This window comes from Pantherophis guttatus, chromosome 1 (assembly GCF_059756535.1).
Source record: "Pantherophis guttatus breed Tessera chromosome 1, ASM5975653v1, whole genome shotgun sequence".
Classification (NCBI taxonomy): Eukaryota; Metazoa; Chordata; class Lepidosauria; order Squamata; family Colubridae; genus Pantherophis; species Pantherophis guttatus.
Genome location: NC_142063.1, coordinates 345,292,749 through 345,315,170, shown reverse-complemented (window position 1 = coordinate 345,315,170; position 22,422 = coordinate 345,292,749). Strand labels below are relative to the sequence as shown.

General features: G+C 42.1%; 1 protein-coding gene across 1 annotated transcript in view; it reads left to right on the top strand.

Annotated features, from left to right (window-relative positions):
* The window catches only part of ULK2 (unc-51 like autophagy activating kinase 2), a 157,137-nt gene that overhangs the window by 15,643 nt on the left and 119,072 nt on the right, over positions 1–22,422 (top strand). The window contains exon 3 of the mRNA XM_060685628.2: positions 709–750. Within this exon, the coding sequence (XP_060541611.2) occupies positions 709–750 (42 nt within the window). The remainder of the gene's footprint in view (positions 1–708; positions 751–22,422) is intronic.

The following is a 22,422-nucleotide window of genomic DNA, read 5'->3' as shown; positions in this document are numbered from 1 at the left end:
TCATTTGCGGTCGTAAATTGAGGACTACCTTGTTGTGACCTAGGCTCACTTAGTCATTACAAGACACAATTAGTCCCCAACAAAATTATTTTATTACAACAGCTGAGAATTACTTCATTCCCAGCTTAGTCCAAATTAATTCCAAAACAAGTCCTTCAGAAAAAAAACCCTTTGGGCTTATCACAAACCTTTATCTTCTTTAGCACCCTGCCAAAGGCCTTTCTTGGCAAAGCCCCATGAAGTTCAGAAACGAGATGCCGACTGGAAACAGATTTAGCAATGTTGCTTTCCTACAAAGAGCCCACGTGCCTTTGCTGCTCTTTTAAACCTTCTGGACGGAGTTAATCATCTCCTGGCCTTACTCCTGAGTTGTCCCTTTTGCTTTAGCTGCTCTTGCCTCCTGACAGCTCTGCGCATGTGTGCACTAGGAACAGGCTCCCCCTGTTCCTCTTCCTCTCTGCTGTCAGACTCTGGAGGCTCCGGAGTCCATGCATCGCTCCCAGATGGCCCTGGCCTCATCTCTGCCTTCGACGCAGAGCCCTTGTTCGGGCCTTCCCCAGCCTCCAGGACTGGCCCATGTTCCTCCCCAGCCTCCTCACTGTCCGACTCCTCTGCCAGCTTCCACAGGCTGCTGGTTGTCCACAACATACCTGTACAGGACTGGCTTTGTCAGGTTTCTCTCTGAACTATCTGTCTTTTATTTTCCAGGAACTGCAGCATGAAAATATTGTGGCCCTGTACGACGTCCAGGTAAGTTTGTGTTTCTGAGTCGTCCATTGCATATTTTTTTAATGAACCTGTGTCACTATACAGTGTCTGTTCTTGGCTCTCACCTGTTTTATTTCTTGCCCCGAACATCCTCTTTTTAACAGTAGTGTTTTAGTATCGGCGTTAACACCTGTGAAAATGTTTTATAAAATGTTTTATAGATGGCACTTAGATCCTAAAAAATTATCATGTACCGTATTTTCCAGCGTATAAGACGACTGGGCGTATAAGACGACCCCCGACTTTTCCTGTTAAAATATAGGGTTTGGGCTATACTCGCCATATAAGACTGCCCCTCTTCCAATGCACACCAAATAAAAATTAAAAAACATCAACTGGCTCACCTACAATGTAAAAGCAGCTGTGCTAGAACAAAATAGCCCCTGTAACAAGCAGGAACCTCACACAGCCACAAAAAGCCCCCCCAAAAAACTTTCACACTCTAAACACACACAACACAACACAACTGGCTCACCCACAATGTAAAAGCAGCTGTGCTAGACCCAAAATGGCCCCTGCAACAAGCAGGAACCTCACACAGCCACAAAAAGTCCAAAAAACCAACTTTCACACTTTACACACACCAAATTCCACATACAGCTTTGTGAGATTTTGTGTGTTTGTGTAGTTGGAGTGAAACACTACAGAAACACACTAAATCTCAGAAAGCTGCACAAATATTATTTTATTTTATTTTATTTTTATATGAAAGCTAAATTTAAAACTTCCTAAACTTTAAATGGCTAGGTCTAAAAAAGAACAACTAAAAAAACCCCAATTGACTATTTTTTTTAAAGCTCCCAAAGGGGAAAAAAACTTACCCAATAGAACAGGGGTCTCCAACTTTGGCAACTTTAAGACTTGTAGACTTCAACTCCCAGAATTCCTCAGCCAGCTTTGCTTTGCTGGCTGAGGAATTCTGGGAGTTGAAGTCCACAACTCCCTCCTTGCTTGATTGCAGGCAGGGAGTTGCTTGCTTGCCTGAATAGATTCAGGCAAGCAAAGCAAGGCAAGCGTTGCGACTAGCAGCTGAGGTAAGCAAGCTGGAGGGGGAAAACTTTTTCCCTTTTACATGGCTCTGGCCATCCCAGCTGAGTTGCAGGGAACTCAGCTGGGATTGTCAGAGCTGGGATCGCCAGATTTGGGATCGCCAGAGCCATTTAAGGCTCGTTAGAGCCTTTCGGGCTGGTCTGCCTGGTTACAGGAGAACGACACCCGGCGTATAAGACCCCCGACTTTTGAGAAGATTTTCATGTGTTAAAAAGTCGTCTTATACGCCGGAAAATACGGTATGTATTCTAATGTGCAAGTTAAATGTTGGAGATGTGACTGTGATGATGCAACTTATTATCATATATGGTGGACTTGTAGAAAAATCAAAGCATTTTGGATAAAGATTTGGTGGGTGATGCAGAATATTCTTAAAAAGAGACTGAAATTTACTCCACAGTTGTTCTTACTGGGTATAACTACGGACTGTACAGTTGCAGAGACTAAATTGATTTTGAACTTGATAACAGCAGCAAGATTGTTGGTAGCACAACACTGGAAGAAGGACTTTTTGCCTACTATTGATGATTGGATATTGAAAGTAACTAATTTAGCTGAAATGGCTAAAATTTCAGCATATCTGAAGGATCACACACAAGAAAGGTATATATACAGGACTGGAGAAGATGGATTGATTATATACAAAATAAGTATCAGACCAAAAAATATCAAATAGCTTATGAATGATCTCTTTTTATTTGTATAAGCGCTATATAACTGATATTAGAAGTATTATGTTTAAGAAATAGGATTTTATATATGGGGGGTTAAGAATTTTTTTTTAGGGGGTGTTAGTTTAATGATTGGTTATGCAATTTATTTATCGATCGTTTGAAATTAAAAAAAAAGATTGGTTATGCAATTTAGTTTATTGTTAAAGGTCAATAGAAATACCTTGTGTTCTGCTCTGGGAAGTCGGGGAGGGGGAGGGGGGGTTGGGAGGGGGGATTGTGGGGAAATTGTGTTTGTTTTAAAACTTTTTCAATAAAAAAAAAAACACCTGTGAAAATGTGCATTCCACCAAAGCATAAGAAATCTTTTTATTGTGAAGCGGGGGGGGGGGAGACACCTTTTTGGTTGACAAACACACAGAGTTGTGGGAGAACCACTGCTTTGAATCTGACTAAAAGGATACAGGTTGTCCTTGGCTTACAAGAATGCATTTAGTGACCGAAGTTACAACGGCACTGGAAAAAAAAAAGTGACTTATCAGCATTGTTCACACTTACGACCGTCGCAGCATCCCTGTGGTCACGTGATCAAAATTCAAAACACTTGGGAGCTGACTCACATTTATGACTGTTGCAGTGTCCCAGCATCCTGGGATCAGCTTTTGCAAGTTAACGGTAAAGCCAGATTCACTTAACCGTGTTACTACCGTGTTTCCCTGAAAATGCGACCTACCCCAAAAGTAAGTCCTAGCTTGATTTTCACACGTGTGCCCAATATAAGCCCTAATTAAGATCTCCGTCCACTCCAGGGTGCATGGGTAAAAATTAAGCTAGGGTAGGGATGGAGGGGTTGGAGCTACCCTACTACTTACCTTCGGACAGTTGCAGCCAGGCCTCGCACACCCCGACACCTGCCTTGCCACCCCATTTCCGCAGCCGGCAAGGCTTTCCTGAAGGCCTCTGCAGCCGATAACAGAGCTCCAGATCGATCCAGAGCTTTGTTATTGACTACAGAAGCCTTCAGGAAATCCTTGCCGGCTGCAGAAGTTCCTGAAGGCTTCTGACAGCGAAAAGGAGGCCAGGGGCGATGCGTGCAAGTGAGGTGAATCAGTTGACAATATCTCTTTCTCCCCCCTCCCGAAAATAAGACCTGGTGCCATTTTTGGTGACAAAAATATATATATAAGACAGGGTCTTATTTTGGGGGGAACACTGTTAAGGATATTGTTGTGTTACCAACCAGCAGAGTGAGTACACAGAGAAACGGTACTGAGAGCAATGAATACAATACATACAAACTGGTTTAACAAAGCTTTTACTTTGTAGTGAAAAACAATTGCATAGTCTTTTAATCAATCCAAGTCTTTAGCCATTCAAATCAGTCCGAAGTTACAGATATCTTCTTACTTACAAACAGCAGTAATTCACGCTGGTAACAAATCACGATGGTAGCATATCCATCCACGTCTTCACACACGACAGTAACAGTTCCAATCAACAGTTCCAGTCAAGCAATGATGAGAGCAAGTCCAACAATGACTATAGCTCGGCTTTTTCCTTATATACAGTTTACACTAGTAATTATTCACTTAGGATAAGTGAAGTCAGCAGTGCAATGACTCAACAGTACAATTATGATAATTGCAGTCAGCATTCAGTCAGCAGTCATTAGTCATTACAATGACTCAGCATTACATTTAAAGTTACAGAATACATTTAAAGTGATAGAACACATATATTGCCTGGACAACTTGTTAGATTTCTACCATATCCTAACAAACACGGGTCATTTAACAACGACAGGGATTCACTTAACAACTGTGGCAAGAAAGGTCGTAGAATGGGGCAAAATTCACTTAACAAATGTCTCACATGGTAACAGAAATTTGGGGCTCAATTGTGGTCATAAGTCGAGGACTACCTGTGTAGGTTGGGTTGCTTTCAAAATAAAGGCTGGCTGTTTCTGTTGGAGAGGTCTCAAGTGAGGGATTGACTTGGCAGGTGCCTGCAGTAGGAACTCAGTTGGTATTCTTCAGTTTACAATCGGTCAATTCTGTGCCATCAAGTTGATTAATATTTTTATTAATTAATTCATTTTTTTGTCTTAAGTTCGGTATTGATACTTCCCAATCGCACACATTCTGCCCAGGATCGGTGCTAAATAGATTTACGCAAATGGACATTGGTGAAATGATTGTAGATAGCTTAATGGCAAAGTGCCGAGTGTCAGCACTTCAACCTGCATTTACTCTAGTGCTGACATAAGAAGGAGAAGCGGAGGCGTCTGGAAAGGGACGTTTGACTTTTCACCTACTTATTTTCCCTGGAGATAATATCCCCTAGGAGATGGGATGGGAGGGGGGGAAATTCCTTGGAGCTGGAGCAGTAGATTAGGGGTAGAGTGACTTGGAAGATGGCCAATGAGTGCAGGGGAGTGGGGAACGGAAAGGGAGGGTTTTGGGTCTGGAAGTCAGTGTTGGCTGCGATGGAGTCGGAATTAGAATGTCGTGCTTAATAAATAGTGTTTCTTCAAAGGCTTTGTTTGAAATGCAATTTATTTGAGACGACCTCGAAACCTGACATCGAGGTTTTTTAAAGGATTACCAGTAGTCCTCGACTTACAACGGTTCAGTTAGCGACCATTCAGAGTTACTATGTGACTGGAAAAAGGGACTTGTGACCATTTTTCACCACCTTTGCATCCTGCCCACAGTCACATCATCCAAATATCAGACGCTTGGCAAGTGACTCGTATTTATGACGGTCGCTGTGTCCCTGGGGTCATGTGATCGTTTTGCAACCTTGAGACCGGCAAAGTCAATGGGGGAAGAAACCAGATTCACTTCAACAAACTTTTACTTACTTACTAACTTTTAACCACTGCGGTGATTCACTTAACGACGGTGCCAGGAAATGGGGCAAAGCTCACTTAAAGGTCTCACTTAGCAACAGAAATTGGGCTCAGTTGTGGTCGTAAGTCGAGGACGGCCCGTATATCCCTAAACTCTAAACTTAACGAGGCCGAAGTTCCAACTGCCTGCAAATTGGCCAGTTGAGCTTTACGGCCCTTTTAAAAGGCTGGTGAAATTGAAAAATAAAAATTAAGCATTCAAGCCGTGCTTCGCTTCATGGATTTTTCTCCTCCCTTTCTCTGCCTCGCACCCTCGGCGCCTCCGCTTCTCTTCATTCCAGGTGAAAAGATTATTAGCGTAATGTGCTTGAGGACAGATAATGTGCTTCTTAAGAGGCAGCGAACGGCGTCTCCCGGTGATGCTTGGATGCCGTCGTATTTATTTATGAAATCGCAGCTTTATCCTGGGGTGAGCAAATTGCCTTCCCCTGTTTTTCTGGTGGGAGCAAATTGTGTTCGTTCTGGTTTTTTAACAGAGTTGGAAAGGGACCTTGTAGGTCATCTAGTCCAACCCCTTGCCCAAGCAGGAGACCCTACATCCGTGATGGCAAACTTATGGCACGCGTGCCACAGGTGGCACATGGATCCATATCGGTGGGCATGTGAGCTCAGCTCCAGTGCGCATGCATGCACCGGCCAGCTGATTTTCAGGCCTTCTGGGCCCACCAGAAGTAGGGAAACAGGCTGTTTTCTGCCTCCGGAGGGCCTGCAGGGGTGTGTGTGTGTGTGTGTGTGTGTGGAAGGAAGGCCCGGTTTTTGTTCTCCCCAGGCTCCAGAGCCTCTCTAGGCGGAGTGGGGAAGGCTGTTTTCGTCCTCCCCAGGCTCCAGAGCCTCTCTAGGAGGCAGAAAGCGGGTGCTTTGGAAAACAGGTTGACCCCCTCCTCTCTGTGGGGGTCAAGCTATTTTCCAAGGCCAGACAAGGAATAATGGGTGGAAACTGATCAGGGAGAGATTCAACCTAGAAATAAGATCTTTTTTTTAAGACAAGTTTTATTGAAAATTTTTTCTTTTTTTTTTTTTTTATAAAATTTGTAATTTTATTATAACACATATATGACATTTACACAACATACAACATATAGATATCTTATCATTTTTAAGCATTGTTTCATCGTGGTCTTCCATCTGTTACTTTGTTTTTCTTCCCCTATGTCTTCATTTCTTACTACTACTTCTTTTTCCTCCCATTATCTTTTTTTTCCCTCCCCCCCTATAGAGATCTATATATTTTAATTATATCTTTAATATTATACATTTCTACATTCATGTTTTATACATTTTTATTCCACTCCATACATTTGTTATATATATATATTGTACTTCTAATCTTCTCTCCTTATAGTTATTATTCTTTATTTCTAGTCTTAAGCCAATTATACCATTTATTCCATATTCTATAATAGTCTGTCTCTTCTTTTTCCTTAATTTCTTTAGTTAATCTGTCCATCTCAGCGCATTCTAAAATCTTATCTATCAATTCTTCCTCAGTTGGAGTTCTTTCCTGTTTCCAGTTTTTTGCATATGCTATTCGTGGTGCTGTTAAGATGTGTAGCATCGAATATTTTATTTCTTTGGAATATGGTTTTGTAAAAATTCCTAACAAGAATGTTTCTTTTCATCATACATATTTTATGAACAGAGTGTGACCAGGTCACCTCTCATACAACTTAATCCAAACCATCATTATAATATATCTTAATCTTCTCTTTTTTTCTATTATTTATCTCTTTTATACATCCTTTATCACAAATTTTTCATCTTTTCTCCATCTCTTCTTATTTAAACTTCTGCCATATTATTTGTCAGGTTTCAGTGTCGTCTCAGAATAAATTGCATTTCCAAACAAATAGTCTTTGATGAAATCTTTCATTTATTAAGCACGACAATCTGTCCCCGATCATATCGTAGCCAACACTGACTTCCTGACCCCCAAACCTTCCCTTTCCGTTCCCCAATTCTCTGCGTCCCATTGGCCATCTTCCAAATCACTCTCCCCATATCTACTACTTCAGCTCCCAGGAATGTCCCCCCTCCCATCTCACCTCCTAGGGGATATTATCTTCAGGGAAAATAAGTAGGTGAAGAGTCAAGCGTCCTCTTGCCAGCTGCCCCCTCTTCTCCTCTCCTTATGTCAGCACTGGAACGAATGTAGTTTGGAGTGCTGACATTATTTTCTTTCCATCATTTTTTATCCTGTTCAATTTTATTTTTAAATAACTTCACTTTACGCCTTGTGCTTCTTCTCTATTACAATCACTCCAGTTGTTTACATTCTTCCCTCATTTCCGGAAATATCTCTCTAATTCCCTACCTAATCACGAACAATAAAATATTCATTTTAATTTACATTGTTATCAAAATTAATAATATTCTAACCTAGAAATAAGGTCTTACTTCTCTGGTACTTACTCTCATGTTGGTAGGGAAGCAGATAGCGCTTAGAAAGCGTAGGAGGGGGAGAATGTGACGAAGGAGGGATCCCCAAAGGTGCTTTTTCAAAAGGCAACTGGACTTCCCTGTTTTTCTTTGAGGACGTTTCGCTCCCCATCCGAGAAGCTTCTTCAGCTCCGACCTGGATGACTGAAGAATCTTCATAGAAGACATAAGAAGGGAGGGATGTTATAGGGCAGTGATAGCTAACCTTTTTGCCATTGCGCGCTAAAAGTGAGTGAAGGGCCTTGGTAGTACAGTGGTCTAAAGCACCCTGTTATTAAGACCAGCTGCCTGCAATTACTGCAGGTTCGAATCTCGCCAGGCTCAAGGTTGACTCAGCCTTCCATCCTTTCTAAGGTAGGTAAATTGAGGACCCAGATTGTGGGGGCAATAAGCTGACTTTGTATAAATATACAAAAGGATGAAGGCTATTGCTTAGCGCATTGTAAGCCGCCCTGAGTCTCCGGAGAAGGGCGGCATATAAATCAAATTTAAAAAAAAAAAAAAGCGCGTGGGGGGGTCACCAGTGCGCGTGCCCACACCCATAATTCTATGCGCCCCAATCCCCGCACATGCGCTCATGACACATCTGCGCTCCCTCCACTTTTGGCAAGTGATGGCCCGGTAGGCCCGTTTTTCACCCTCCCCAGGCTCCAGGGACTTTCTAGGAGCCTGGGGAGGGCGAAAACGGCCTTCCCCACCCCCCGGAGGCTGGAAACGGCTCGTTTCCTGACTTCTGGTGGGCCCAGAAGGCCTGAAAATCAGCTGGCCAGCACGCACATGCGCACCGGAGCTGAGCTCGCGTGCCCACTGATATGGCTCCACGTGTCACCTGTGGCACGCGTGCCATAGGTTCGCCATTACGGTTATAGGGGTTTCCTGATCCCCTCTATAGTGAAGAGATACAGGTAGTCCTAACTAACTAGCCTGGCTAGGTGGCTCAGTGGCTAAGACGCTGAGCTTGTCGATCAGAAAGGTCGGCAGTTCAGCGGTTCGAATCCCTAGTACAGGACTCCTGCGTGAACAGGGGTTTGGACTAGATGACCTCCAAGGTCCCTTCCAACTCTGTTACTGTTGTTGTTGTTGTTATTACTTCCAACTATGCATTTGGTCACCGTTCAGCGTTACAGCGGCGCTGGAAAAAAAGGGGGGGGGACCGATGAACATTTTTCACACTTATGACCGTCGCAACATCTCCACGGTTTTGACGTGATCAAAATTCAGACATTTGGCAACTGGCATGTACTTAACGACAGTTGCAGTGTCCCGGGGTCACGCGATCCCCCTTTTGCGACCTTCCGACAAGCAAAGTCAAGGGGGGGAAGCCCAGATCCACTTTACAGCCGTATTACTAACTTAACAACTGCAGAGATTCACTTAACGACTGTGGCAAGAAAAGTCATAACATGGGGCAAAATTCACAACAAATGTCTCCTTTAGCAAGGGAAATTTTGCGCCCGATGCTGGTCGTAAGTTGAGGACTACCTGTATATAGGATTAGGACTTTGTATAATATCTATCTATCTATCTATCTATCTATCTATCTATCTATCTATCTATCTATCTATCTATTGGTTCGATTTATATGCCGCCCTTCTCCGGAGACTCAGGGCGGCTTACAATGCTTTTTAAGCAATAGCCTTCATACTTTTGTACATACCTGCTTAGTAGGGCTTTCGCCCCCCCGCCCCCCCCAAGCGGTGTTCTTTTTTATACAAAGTCAGCTTATTGCCCCCACAATCCGGGTCCTCATTTTACCTACCTCGGAAGGATGGAAGGCTGAGTCAACCTTGAGCCTGGTGAGATTTGAACTCGCAGTAATTGCAGGCAACTGGCAGCTAAATACTACTTTAACAGCAGTTTAGTCCACTGCACCACCAAGGCTTTTAGTTGGATTTATTTTGGTAACTCTGTTCTTAATTGTCCCAGAGGTGTTTTTTTCCTGAAGGCAACTGATGATGAATTTTCTTGATTATTATTCTTTTTTTAACTCTGAAAACATTTTGCTTCTCATCCACGAAGCTTTTTTCAGGGAAGAACTGAAGAAGCAAATGAGAAGCAAAACATTTTCAAAGGAAAAAAACCCCAGGAAAATCCAGTTGCCTTCTGGAAAAAACACCTTTGGGACAACCATGAGCTGGATGATTGCGAACCTCCACATATTGTTAATTATTTTTAGACTCCATTACACTTATTGTTTTCCTCCTGTACGCATTTACATATATATTGAAGGATGCAATCCTCCTTTTATTCAGTACCTTGCTTGGATCCAGCCTCGGGGCTCTAATAATTAAATCTGATTTCCACTGCTTAGAGTCTGTAGAGATTCTCAGTCATCCAAGTCATGGTTGTCCCCAAGGTGCTTTTTTCAGGAGGCAATTGGACTTTCTTTTTTTCTTTTTTTTTTCTTTTGAAGACGTTTCGCTCTTCATCCAAGAAGCTTCTTCAGCTCTGAGTGGATGGTGGGGAATGGAAGGATTTATATTCCTTGCCGACAGCTGGTCATTTGCATCCTTTTTAGAGAGTCTTTCAGGCCACTTTGAGTTTTCTCTGTGTCCTCAGAGTCACCTGAGTGGTGCAAAACCCATCTCCTCCCACTTACGACTGTATGACTATAACCTTGTTGCTGGTATCCTTAAGATTTCTATTGACTGTTTCCTAGTATGATTTGATTGCTTATTTGTATCTTATGACTATCATTAAGTGTTGTACCTTAGGATTCTTGGCGAATGCATCTTTTATGTACACAGAGTGTATGCACCAAGACAAATTCCTTGTGTGTCCAATCACACTTGGCCAATAAAGAATTCTATTCTATTCTATTCTATTCTATTCTATTCTATTCTATTCTATTCTATTCTATTCTATTCTATTCTATTCTATTCTATTCTATTCTATTCTATTCTATTCTATTCTATGCTTCGATTGCTTATTTGTCCCCTATGACTATCATTAAGTGTTGTACCTTATGATTCTTGGCAAATGCATCTTTTATGTACACCGAGAGCGTATGCACCAAGACAAATACCTTATGTGTCCAATCACACTTGGCCAATAAAGAATTCTATTCTATTCTAAAACGGTTCCTGTAGTCTGCAATTTTTTTCCTCTGGAAATCCATTCCTACTCCTGTTGCAGAAAATTAAAGGAGTCGGATTTCGAAATCAAGAAAAGCTTTTATTTTGGCCAAGATAAGGTTCAGACAGAAATATATTCATCTAACATCTGAACAACGTTCTGTTAAAAAACACACATTCTTATACTCTTCAGTAGTAGCAAAAACAGGAAATATGTGAATTAGTCTTAATGGCTAGGCCCCCTTATTTCTTAGGCAGGAAAGCTGATTTGTACTTATCTATGTGGTTTTTACTTCTGCATTTTGACATGGAAGTAGACATTTAGCTAACTCTGCGGTTTGACTTTTTGAACTCAGCAACTGTCTCTTACAATAACAAGTCAAGGGATCCTTCAGAGATCATCCAAGCCAACCCCGTATTATTTCACTCTTATATCCAAATTTCACTTTACGTCCTACTTTACTCCCACCCCATTCAAAAGGTGTTCATCCCAAATTGTATGGCTAAAAGTCAGACTCCCAAATGCTTCAAGGACCCTCTAAAAGGATGCAAATGACCAGCTGTCTGCAAGGAATATAAATCCTTCCATTTCCCCCACCATCCAGTCAGAGCTGAAGAAGCTTCTTGGATGAGAAGCGAAACGTCTTCAAAAGAAAAAAACGAAGTCCAGTTGCCTCCTGAAAAAATGCTCCACCTTTGGGACGTTTCCACTGCTTGAATTTGATTTCAAATTTTAGGAGATTCCCCCACCTATGGAAACAAGATGAGGCTGCTAATATGCTGGTGCCTCGGATCTGCCTTGATCTTTTAGCAGCTGCTGTGTCTTTTATACAGATCTGGCCAGGGTGGATTTGTTTTAAATCGAGTTGATTTAAATCACAATTTAAATCATGATTTAAATCCCTAGTAAAAAGGCTTGATTTAAATCAACTCGATTTAAATCATAATTTTTAAAGAGCAGCTGTCATCTCTGCTCCTCCTTTGACCCACCGTTGACTCACCGATAGTCCCAGTGTTGCAGAATATACAGCCTCCTGCTACATAACTAAGCTCCGTTTCATGCTGAATAAACTAAATTATTTATGTATCTTAAATAGAAAACTATCTTACGATAGATTTTTACCCCAAAAGTTTTTTATTAAAATAAATCCGATTTAAATCAAAAAAATCCGATTTAAATTTTTAAAAAATCTGATTTTTTTGATTTTTTTAAAAAAATGATTGATTTTTATCCACCCTGGACCTGGCAGTGAATTTGCTACTCATCGCACAGTTTTGGCCCCACCCAACCTTGCCAGCCCAACTTTGTGTTTCTGGATGCAAAAATGCTTCCTTGCCTGCATCTCTCCTTTCTGCATCTTCTCGGGTATGTTTCCCCTGGGGAAAGTTAGGGCAGAAGTCCAATATTTTTTTTTTTTTTTTGAATCTCTTACTAGTTTTTCCTACCACCAGCATAAACTGGAGGAAAGAGGCAGAACATCACAGCTGCAATGCAGTTTGTCTCAGGAAAGACACAGCATTTGCCCTGAAATCCAGATTAACTGATTCTGCCCCCCATCTGCATTTATTGTGGTTTGCCTGTCTGATCCTGCCCCCAAAGCTGGAACCTCCATTCCTGACAAATTGCTACAATCTTTATGACTCTGTTTTAATCTTATTTATTTATTTATTTATTTATTTATTTATTTATTTATTTATTTATTGGTTCGATTTATATGCCGCCCTTCTCCGGAGACTCAGGGCGGCTTACAATGCGTTAAGCAATAGCCTTCATACTTTTGTATATGCCTGCTTAGTAGGGCTTTCGGCCACCCCTAAGCGGTGTTCTTTTTTTTATACAAAGTCAGCTTATTGCCCCCACAATCCGGGTCCTCATTTTACCTACCTCGGAAGGATGGAAGGCTGAGTCCACCTTGAGCCTGGTGAGATTCGAACTCGCAGTAATTGCAGGCAGCTGGTGCTACGTAACAGCGCTTTAGTCTGTTGTGCCACCAAGGCTCTTTATACATGTCCTCTCCCCAAAACATAGGATGTAAAACATTGTGATTACCTACGGGTGCTTTGCTGTTTTGTGACCCACAGGCTGCTTGTACACAGGTAGTCCTTGATTTATGACCAAAGTTGGGGCCACAGTTTTCATTGCTAAGTAAAGCAGTCATTAAGTGACTCTGGCCCAATGTTATTAACCTTTTTGCCATGGGTGTTAAGCAAATCATAGAACATTAGAATTCCTTCCTTCCTTCTTTCCTTCCTTCCTTCCTTCCTTCCTTCCTTCCTTCCTTCTTTCCCTCCTTCCTTCCCTCTCCCCCCTCCCTCCCCTCCAGAATCATAGGGCTGTAAGGGACCTCAGAGGTCTTCTAGTCCAACCACCTACTCGTGCAGAAGACCAGGAGTCGGCAACCTTCAACACTCAGAGAGCCATTTGGACCCATTTCCCATGGAAAAGAAAACACCTGGAGCCACAAAACTCTTCCCATACCTGACTATTTCCTGAGCGGCCACAAAACTAGCATATATAGTTGAATTAAATATTCTGTTTTCTTCTGAAACTTTTCTTTTCTTGGATTTATCCATGGTTGGCCTACCAGGGGTTGAAAAGCTCAATAAATTGCGTGCCGGCGGGTGTCACACATTGACGGTTGTGACGCATATTTTGAGCGACGGAGCCACAGCAGAGGGATGAAAGAGCCACATGCGGCTCCAGAGCCGGGGGTTGCTGACCCCTGCCCTATACCATTTCAGACAAATGTCTGTCCAATCTCTCCTTAAAAACCTCCAGTGATGGAGCACTCACAACTTCTGGAGGCAAGCAGTCCCAACTGGTTTATTGCTCTCACTCACCATTAGGAAATTTCTCCTTCGCTGCCGTTATTAAGCGAATCACATGGCTGCTAAGTGAAACCGAATCTAGTTGACCCTATTGATTTTGCCTGTTGGAAGCGGTCAGGGAAGGGATTGCAGACGGTGACCTCAGGTGGCCGCAACCATTGTAAATATATGCCGGTTGCCAAATACCCAAGTTTTGCTCAATTGCCTTTGGGGATGTTGCGACAATCAAGAGCCTTGATAGTACAGGGGTTTAGTGCATCCTGTTATTAACACAGCTGCCTGCAATTACTGCAGGTTCGAATCTCTCCAAGGCTCAAGGTTGACTCAGCCTTCCATCCTTTCTAAGGTAGGTGAAATGAGGACCCAGTTCGTGGGGGCAATAAGCTGACTTTGTATAAAACATACAAAAGGATGAAGGCTATTGCTTAACGCATTGTAAGCCGCCCTGAGTCTCCGGAGAAGGGCGGCATATAAATCAAATTAAAAAAAAAAAAAAATCACAGGTGCGAAGGCCGGTCATAAGCCACTTTTTTTTTTTCAGGGCTGTCGTAAACTGGAACGGTCGCTAAATGAATGGTTGTAAGTCGAGGACTATCTGTATGAACCCTTCACAGCTGCTTCTGCTGTTCTGGATCTGTTTTGGTCAGTCTGCCCATAACGGGCACGCAGGCTTCCCCTTTCCCAACAAGTCCCTTGAGCATGTGGGGAATTTAGAACAAAAGAAAGGCCAAAAAAAAAAACAACAACAATGAGGTAAGGTCCATAATGCAGGTAGTCCTCGACTTACAACCATCCGTTCAGTGACCGTTCAGAGTTAACAACAGTACCCCAAAAGTGACTTACGGGCGTTTTTTTTTCATGCTTAAAACGACCGTTGCAGCATCTCCACAGTCACGTGATCAAAATTCAGACGCTTTGTCAACTGGCTCATAATTTAGGACAGTTTGAATGTCCCCCAGGTCACGTGATCCCCTTTCGTGATTCCGCAACATTGCAGCGTCCTCATGGTCACGTGATTTGCATTTGGATTTTTTTGGGCAGCTGCCAAAAAAAGCCAACACAGTTCTGGGCTGCATCAGCAGAGGGATAGAATCAAGATCACGTGAAGGGTTAAGACCACTTTATAAGGCCTTGGGAAGGCCACACTTGGAATACATGGATCCAGTTTTAGTTGCCACGATGTGAAAAAGATGTTGAGACTCTAGAAAGAGTGCAGAGAAGAGCAACAAAGAGGATTAGGGGACTGGAGGCTGAAACATACAAAGAACGGTTGCAGGAACTGGGCATGGCTAGTTTAATGAAAAGAAGGACTAGGGAAGACATGATAGAAATCTTCCAATATCTCAGGGGCTGCCCCAAAGAAGAGGGAGTCAAGCTGTTCTCCAAAGCACCTGAAGGCAGGACAAGAAGCAATGGGACATGTAGAAAAATTAAGGCTTTTTGGATAAAAATATGGTGGATTATTCAAAACATTTTGAAGAAAAAAATTAAATTCACACCACAGTTCTTTCTGTTGGGAATAGTTACGGATTGTACTGTAATAGAGACTAAGCTGGTTTTGAACTTGATAACGGCTGCCAGGTTACTGGTGGCACAGTACTGGAAGAAGGAAGATCCACCCACCATTGAGGAATGGACATTAAAAGTTGTGCATTTGGCAGAAATGGCAAAAATTTCATCATATCTTAAATGAGAGATATATATCGGAATGGAGAAGATGGATTGATTATATACAGAAGAAATATCCGAACAAGAAGATTCATATAGCTTATGAATGAAATAATTTTAAGTAGTTTATATCTGGGGTTTTTTTTTTTTTCTGAATTATAAGGAGTTAAGGACCTAGGGAGAATATGTAATGTAATAATTTGTTAGCATATTCTAGTTTTTGGTTTGTGAATGCTTGTTCTGGGAAGTCTAGGGGGGGTGAGGGGAGGGAGGGGAAGGAGGGGTGGGGGGTGAAAATGTTTGTATTTCTTATAAAACTTTTCAATATAAAAAAAAAAAGAAGCAATGGGTGGAAACTAATCAAGGAGAGAAGCAACTTAGAACTAAGGAAGAATTTCCTGACAGTGAGAACAATTAATAAGTGGAACAACTTGCCTGCAGAAGTTGTAAATGCTCCAACACTGGAAGTTTTTAAGAAGATGTTGGATAACCATTTGTCTGAAGTGGTGTAGGGTTTCCTGCCTAAGCAGGGGGTTGGACTAGAAGACCTCCAAGGTCCCTTCCAACTCTGTTATTCTATTCTATTCTAAGTGGATGCTTGACAGCTGGCTCATATTTATGACGGTTGCAGTGTCCAGGGGTTACATGATCCCCTTTTGCGACCTTCTGACCAGCAAAATCCATGGGGAGGCCAGAGTCAGTTTACAACTGTGTTTTTAACTTAACAGCTGGAGTGATTCACTTAACAACGGTGGCAAGGAAGGTCGTAAAATGAGGATAAATAACTTCACAACTGCCTTGGCTTAGCAGCGGGAATTTTGAGCTCCATTGTGGCCGTAGGTCTAGAACTATAGGTAGGACTCAGCTTACGACCACAAGGGAGGCCGAAATTTCTGTTGCTAAGTGAGACTTTTGTTAAATGAATTTTAAGAGCTTGGTGGCGCAGCAGACTAATAGCCTGTTATTAACATTCAGCTGCCTGCAATTTTATTTATTTTATTTATTTATTTATTTATTTATTTATTTATTAGATTTTTATACCGCCCCCTCTCCCGAAGGACTCGGGGCGGTGAACAGCCAAAATTTAAAAAACATACAATATAAACATTAAAATACGTTTAAAACAGAATTAAATCCAAAATGGCTCCCTAATTTAAAACGCCTTACCCATGACCCTATAAATAAGACAAATTTAAAATTTAAAATTTCCACATTTAAAAAGGGGGAAGATTTAGGCCAGGCCAGCTTGATGAAATAAAAAAGTCTTAAGCGCGCGGCGGAAGGTGCGCAGATCCGGGATCCTCCGTATCTCCGGGGGGAGCTCGTTCTAAATCGTAGGTGCCCCCACAGAGAAGGCTCTCCCCCTGGGGGCCACCAGTCGACATTGTTTGGCCGACGGCACCCGGAGGAGCCCCTCTCTATGGGAGCGTACTGGCCGGTGGGAGGCTATTGGTGGTAGCAGGCGGTCCCGTAAATAACCAGGTCCTAAGCCATGGAGCGCTTTAAAGGTGATAACCAGAACCTTGAAGCGCACTCGGAAGACCACCGGGAGCCAATGCAGCTCGCGCAGGAGAGGTGTTACATGGGAACTCCATGTCGCTCCCATCACCACCCGCGCGGCCGCACTCTGCGCCAGTTGGAGCCTCCAAGTGCACCTCAAGGGGAGCCCCATGTAGAGAGCGTTGCAGTAGTCCAGACGAGAGGTAACGAGGGCATGAGTGACTGTGTGTAGGGAGTCCCGATCTAGATAGGGACCTACCAAAGGATGGAAGGCTGAGTCAACCTTGAGCCTGGTGAGATTTGAACTTGCAATAATTGCAGTCAGCTGGTGTTACTTAACAGTGCTTTAGTCTGCTGCGCCACCAAGGCTCTTACCTACGGCCACAGTGGAGCTCAAAATTCCCGCTGCTAAGCCAGGCAGTTGTGAAATTATTTATCCTCATTTTACGACCTTCCTTGCCACCATTGTTAAGTGAATCACTCCAGCTGTTAATACGGCCCTGCATGCCACAGGTTCGCCATCCCAGGACTAGAAGATCTCCGAGATCCCTTCCAACCCTGTAATCCTGTCACTGATTCTTCTCAACGTTTGCTCAAAAATGTGTTTCCTCCTTTAGCCCGAGGATTTTCTTCTTCCTCCTCCCAGTTCTGCATGAAATTCTAATAAGGAAGGAAGAACCGCAGTTTCTTCTTCGGAAATGCGACTTGCCCCTGTCTCGTTCCTGGATCGTTGAATAGGTGTGCTGGCTTGGCAAACGTTTTGCCGTGAAGCTTTTCCTGTTTGGTGACCATGCCAACAAGACTTGGAGGTTTGGTCAACCTTTCCAGCTCTTGACTTAATGAATAGCTTTTTTTTTTACAGCGGAAAGGATGTGTGCGAGCGTCAGAGCTCTGCCATGCCTGTAATAAAATACGAGACTTGGCAGGCGGTTTGAACGTACAGTAGTATAAATCATTTGGTATCGGCGCAGTCGACAAAAATACGGCTGAATGACTTTTCCATGTTGAGATACTTGACAACACGGGGCTAATATTTATGACGTACCCCGCCCACGCTCATTTGTCGAGATTGGCAGCCGTGAAAATCAAATAAATATAAACAATACGTAGTCTGCAAAGCAGAGGCGAATCTTTTAAGAGCCGAATCCCTCAAATCCTTTGTTTTTTCTTCTTTTAAATGCCCCCCCCCCGAATTGCTGAGCATCCACGCTGGTTTTCTTTGGTATCTATGGCATTTCTTGGGGTAGGAATAGAAGTGCTAACACTTGGCTTTGAGTCTCACTTTTCCAAGTGTCGTTTCTCATTCCAATTTAGCTTCGCTTTACCCCAGGGTTTCTCAGCCTTGGCAACTTGAAGGTCTGTGGACTTCAGCTCCCAGAATTCCCCAGCCAGCAAGCTGGCTGTCTCCACTTTCTCCAATTGAATGGCGGTTGTGTTCTGACCACTACTAAAATGATGGATGGATAGATGGATGGATGGATGGATGGATGGATGGATGGATGGTGGGTGGGTGGGTAGATAGATAGATAGATAGATAGATAGATAGATAGATACACATAGATATATACATAGATACAGCTAGATAGAGATAGGAATAGAATAGAATAGAATAGAATAGAATAGAATAGAATAGAATAGAATAGAATAGAATAGAATAGAATAGAATAGAATAGAATAACAGAGTTGGAAGGGACCTTGGAGGTCTTCTAGTCCAACCCCCTGCTTAGGCAGGAAACACTACACCCCTTCAGACAAACAGCTGTCCAGTCTCTTCTTAAAAACTTCCAGTGTTGGAGCATTCACAACTTCTGGAGGCAAGTAGTTCCACTGGTTAATTGTTCTAATTGTCAGGAAATTTCTCCTTAGTTCTAAGTTGCTTCTCTCCTTGATTGGTTTCCACCCGTCGCTTCTTCTCCTGCCTTCAGGTGCTTTGGAGAATAGCTTGACTCCCTCTTCTTTGGGGCAGCCCCTGAGATATTGGAACACTGCTATCATGTCTCCCCTAGTCCTTCTTTTCATCAGACTAGACATACCCAGTTCCTGCAACCGTTCTTCATATGTTTTAGCCTCCAGTCCCCTAATCATCTTTGTGGCTCTTCTTTGCACTCTTTCCAGAGCCTCAATGTCTTTTTTACATTGTGGCGACCAAAACTGACTGCCGTATTCCAAGTGTGGCCTTACTAAGGCCTTATAAAGTGGTCTTAACACTTCACGTGATCTTGATTCTATCCCTCTGTTGATGCAGCCTGGGACTGCATTAGTTTTGTTGGCAGTGATGGAGCATTTACAACTTCTTGTGGCAAGGTGTTCCACTGATTAATTGTTCTCACTGTTAGGAAGTTTCTCCTTAGTTCCAGGTTGCTTCTCTCCTTGATGAGTTTCCACCCATTGCTTCTTGTCCTGCCTTCAGGTGCTTTGGAGAATAGCTTGACTCCCTCTTCTTTGGGGCAGCCCCTGAGATACTGGAAGACTGCTATCATGTCTCCCCGAGTCCTTCTTTTCATCAGACTAGACATACCCAATTCCTGCAACCGTTCTTCATATGTTTTAGCCTCCAGTCCCTGAATCATCTTTGTGGCTCTTCTCTGCACTCTTGCATCGACCAAAACTGGATGCAGCATGCTTTATCCTCTTTCCTTGACCCTAAACGTGTGTGTTTGTTGTGTGTTTAGGGTCAAGGAAAGAGGCCAAAGTAGTGTTTCTCTACCTTCTCAAAAATGTCACGAACAGTTGGACAACAGGGTAATAAAATAGACACTCATTGAAAACCTATTCTGGAAGAAGAGGGGGTCAACCTATTCTCCAAAGCCCCTGAAGGCAGGACAAGAAGCAAAGGATGGAAGCTGATCAAGGAGAGAAGCAACCTGGAAGGAAGGAGAAACTTCCTGACAATTCATCAGTGGAACTGCTTGCCTCCAGAAGTTGTGGATGCTCCATCACTGGAGGTTTTTAAGAAGCGATTGGACAACCATTTGTCTGAAATGGTATAGGGTTTCCTGCTTGGTCAGGGGGTTGGATTGGAAGACCTCTAAGGTCCCTTCCAACTCTGTTATTCTATTCTATTCTATTCTATTCCATTTCATTCCATTCCATTCCATTCCATTTTTTATTTATTTTATTAGAAGACCTCCAAGGTCCCTTCCAACTCTGTTATTCATTATTATTAAACTTTACTAACAGGGTGGATTTGATTTAAATCGAGTTGATTTAAATCACAATTTAAATCATGATTTAAATCACTAGTAAAAAGGCTTGATTTAAATCAACTCGATTTAAATCATAATTGTTAAAGAGCAACTGTCATCTCTGCTCCTCCTTTGACCCACTGTTGACTCACCGATAGTCCCAGTGTTGCAGAATATACAGCCTCCTGCTACGTAACTAAGCTCTGTTTCATGCTGAATAAACTAAATTATTTATGTATCTTAAATAGAAAACTATCTTACGGTAGATTTTTACCCCAAAAGTTTTTTATTAAAACAAATCCGATTTAAATCAAAAAAATCTGATTTTTTTAAATTTTTTTTAAAAAATCATTGATTTTTATCCACCCTGTTTACTAAAAAGCCCCTCCCCCCAAGTTTTAATAAACTTGCTTTTTATCCATTTAAATCCGTTCATTTCTCGTGGAGTTTTGTGTGCTCCTATTTAGTCTCCTTTTTTGAAGGTATTTCACAATATCCTTGTTATAGTTTGAGAAATAGGGCATAGGAAGACTAAGCACCAATTAATTTGAAAAACCAGTCCAGCAGTGTTTGTATTCGAGTGCACCATATAAAATTTTCTACTTTTAATCCTGGACTACAAAGTGCCTTCCTTCTTCCTTCTTCCTTGTTTCTTTTTCACCTTTAATTATAAAGTTGACACCTGCAGATCCCCAGGAAAAGAAATCATGTTTCCTTCCAAATCTAATTAGGGGACATGATTCCTTTTCCCTTTTTCCTGTAAGAAGCTGCCCTTAAGGGCCCACATCTCTGTGTCACTTCTGTCTTTTTCTTCAGATTAATTAAATGCCAGTAAATCCCTACTTGGGGGGGGGGGGAAGTAAATTTGGACTTTGATGTTATTATATATATTGAGGGCAGTAAGATTACTTTATGCACAAAAATGGGAGGACTCTTTGAGCCCCACCATGGACGAATGGCTGCTAAAGTTGATGATGTTAGCAGAGATGGCCAAATGGACTGTTTTGATTAAAGAGAAAAATGCAATTTTGTTTCTGCTTGGAAACCACTTTTGGACTTCGTGCACGAGGTGGGAAAAAAATATGAAACTTTGATTTTGGGTTTTACCGATTAGATTGATTAGTTGAGATAGAAATGGCTACTTTATACTACTATGTAAAAGTAAAAGGAGAGAGAGAGAGAGAGAGAGAGTAAGGATAGATAGAATAAGGATTAGAGATGGATAGATAGAATAAGGATAGGTAGAATAGGATGATAGATAGATAGATAGATAGATAGATAGATAGATGATAGATAGATAGATAGATAGATAGATAGATAGATAGATAGATAGATAGATAGGAGATAGATAGAGATGAGAGATGATAGAGAAAGATAGATAGATAGATAGATAGAGAGAGAGAGAGAGAGAGAGAGAGAGAGAGAGAGAGAGAGAGATAGGGGATAGATATAGATATAGATAGATGAGAGATGAGATAGATAGATAGATAGATATAGATAGATATAGATAGATGAGAGATGATATAGATAGATAGAGATAGATGATAGATAGATAGATAGATAGATAGATAGATAGATAGATAGATAGATAGATAGGGGATAGATATGGATATAGATAGATGCGATGAGAGAGAGAGAGAGAGAGAGAAGATAGATAGATGATAGATAGATGATAGATAGATAGATAGATAGATAGATAGATAGATAGATAGATAGATAGAGATGGATGGATGGATGGATGGATGGATGGATGGATATGGATGAATAGACAGACAGACAGAAGATAGAAAGATATAAATAGGTATAAATATAGATAAAAAGTAGGTAGATAGAGAAACAGAGAAGAGAGATAAATAGATACAGGTAGATAAGAGATAGACAGATAGGTATATAGATGCAGAAGATAGGTGGGTAGGTGATTAGATAGGGATGGACGGATAGACAGACAGACAGCCTGTTACAGAGGTGCTATAATGGACTGGAGTGGGGAAACGTGTTGAATTACAAAGTAGACAGTGCAGAGATTTACGCCGTTTCTTGAGATGATAACAAATTACCAAAAGAAAGAGAGAAAATCCCATGAAAAATTGAGCTGCCGAACGTACCATCCATTGTACCAAACGTCTGCTAAAACGATTAAAAGAGGATTCCCGCCAAGGCTGGCCTCCCTTTTTGCCCGTCAGCTGTGTTTACACAGCACAAACTTAATGACGTCACCCTGTTTTTCTCTGCCTTAGCAACTCCTTTAAGACGCGTGGACTTCAACTCCCAGAATTCCCCAGCCAGCGTGAGCTGGCTGGGGAATTCTGGGAGTTGAAGTCCACGCGTCT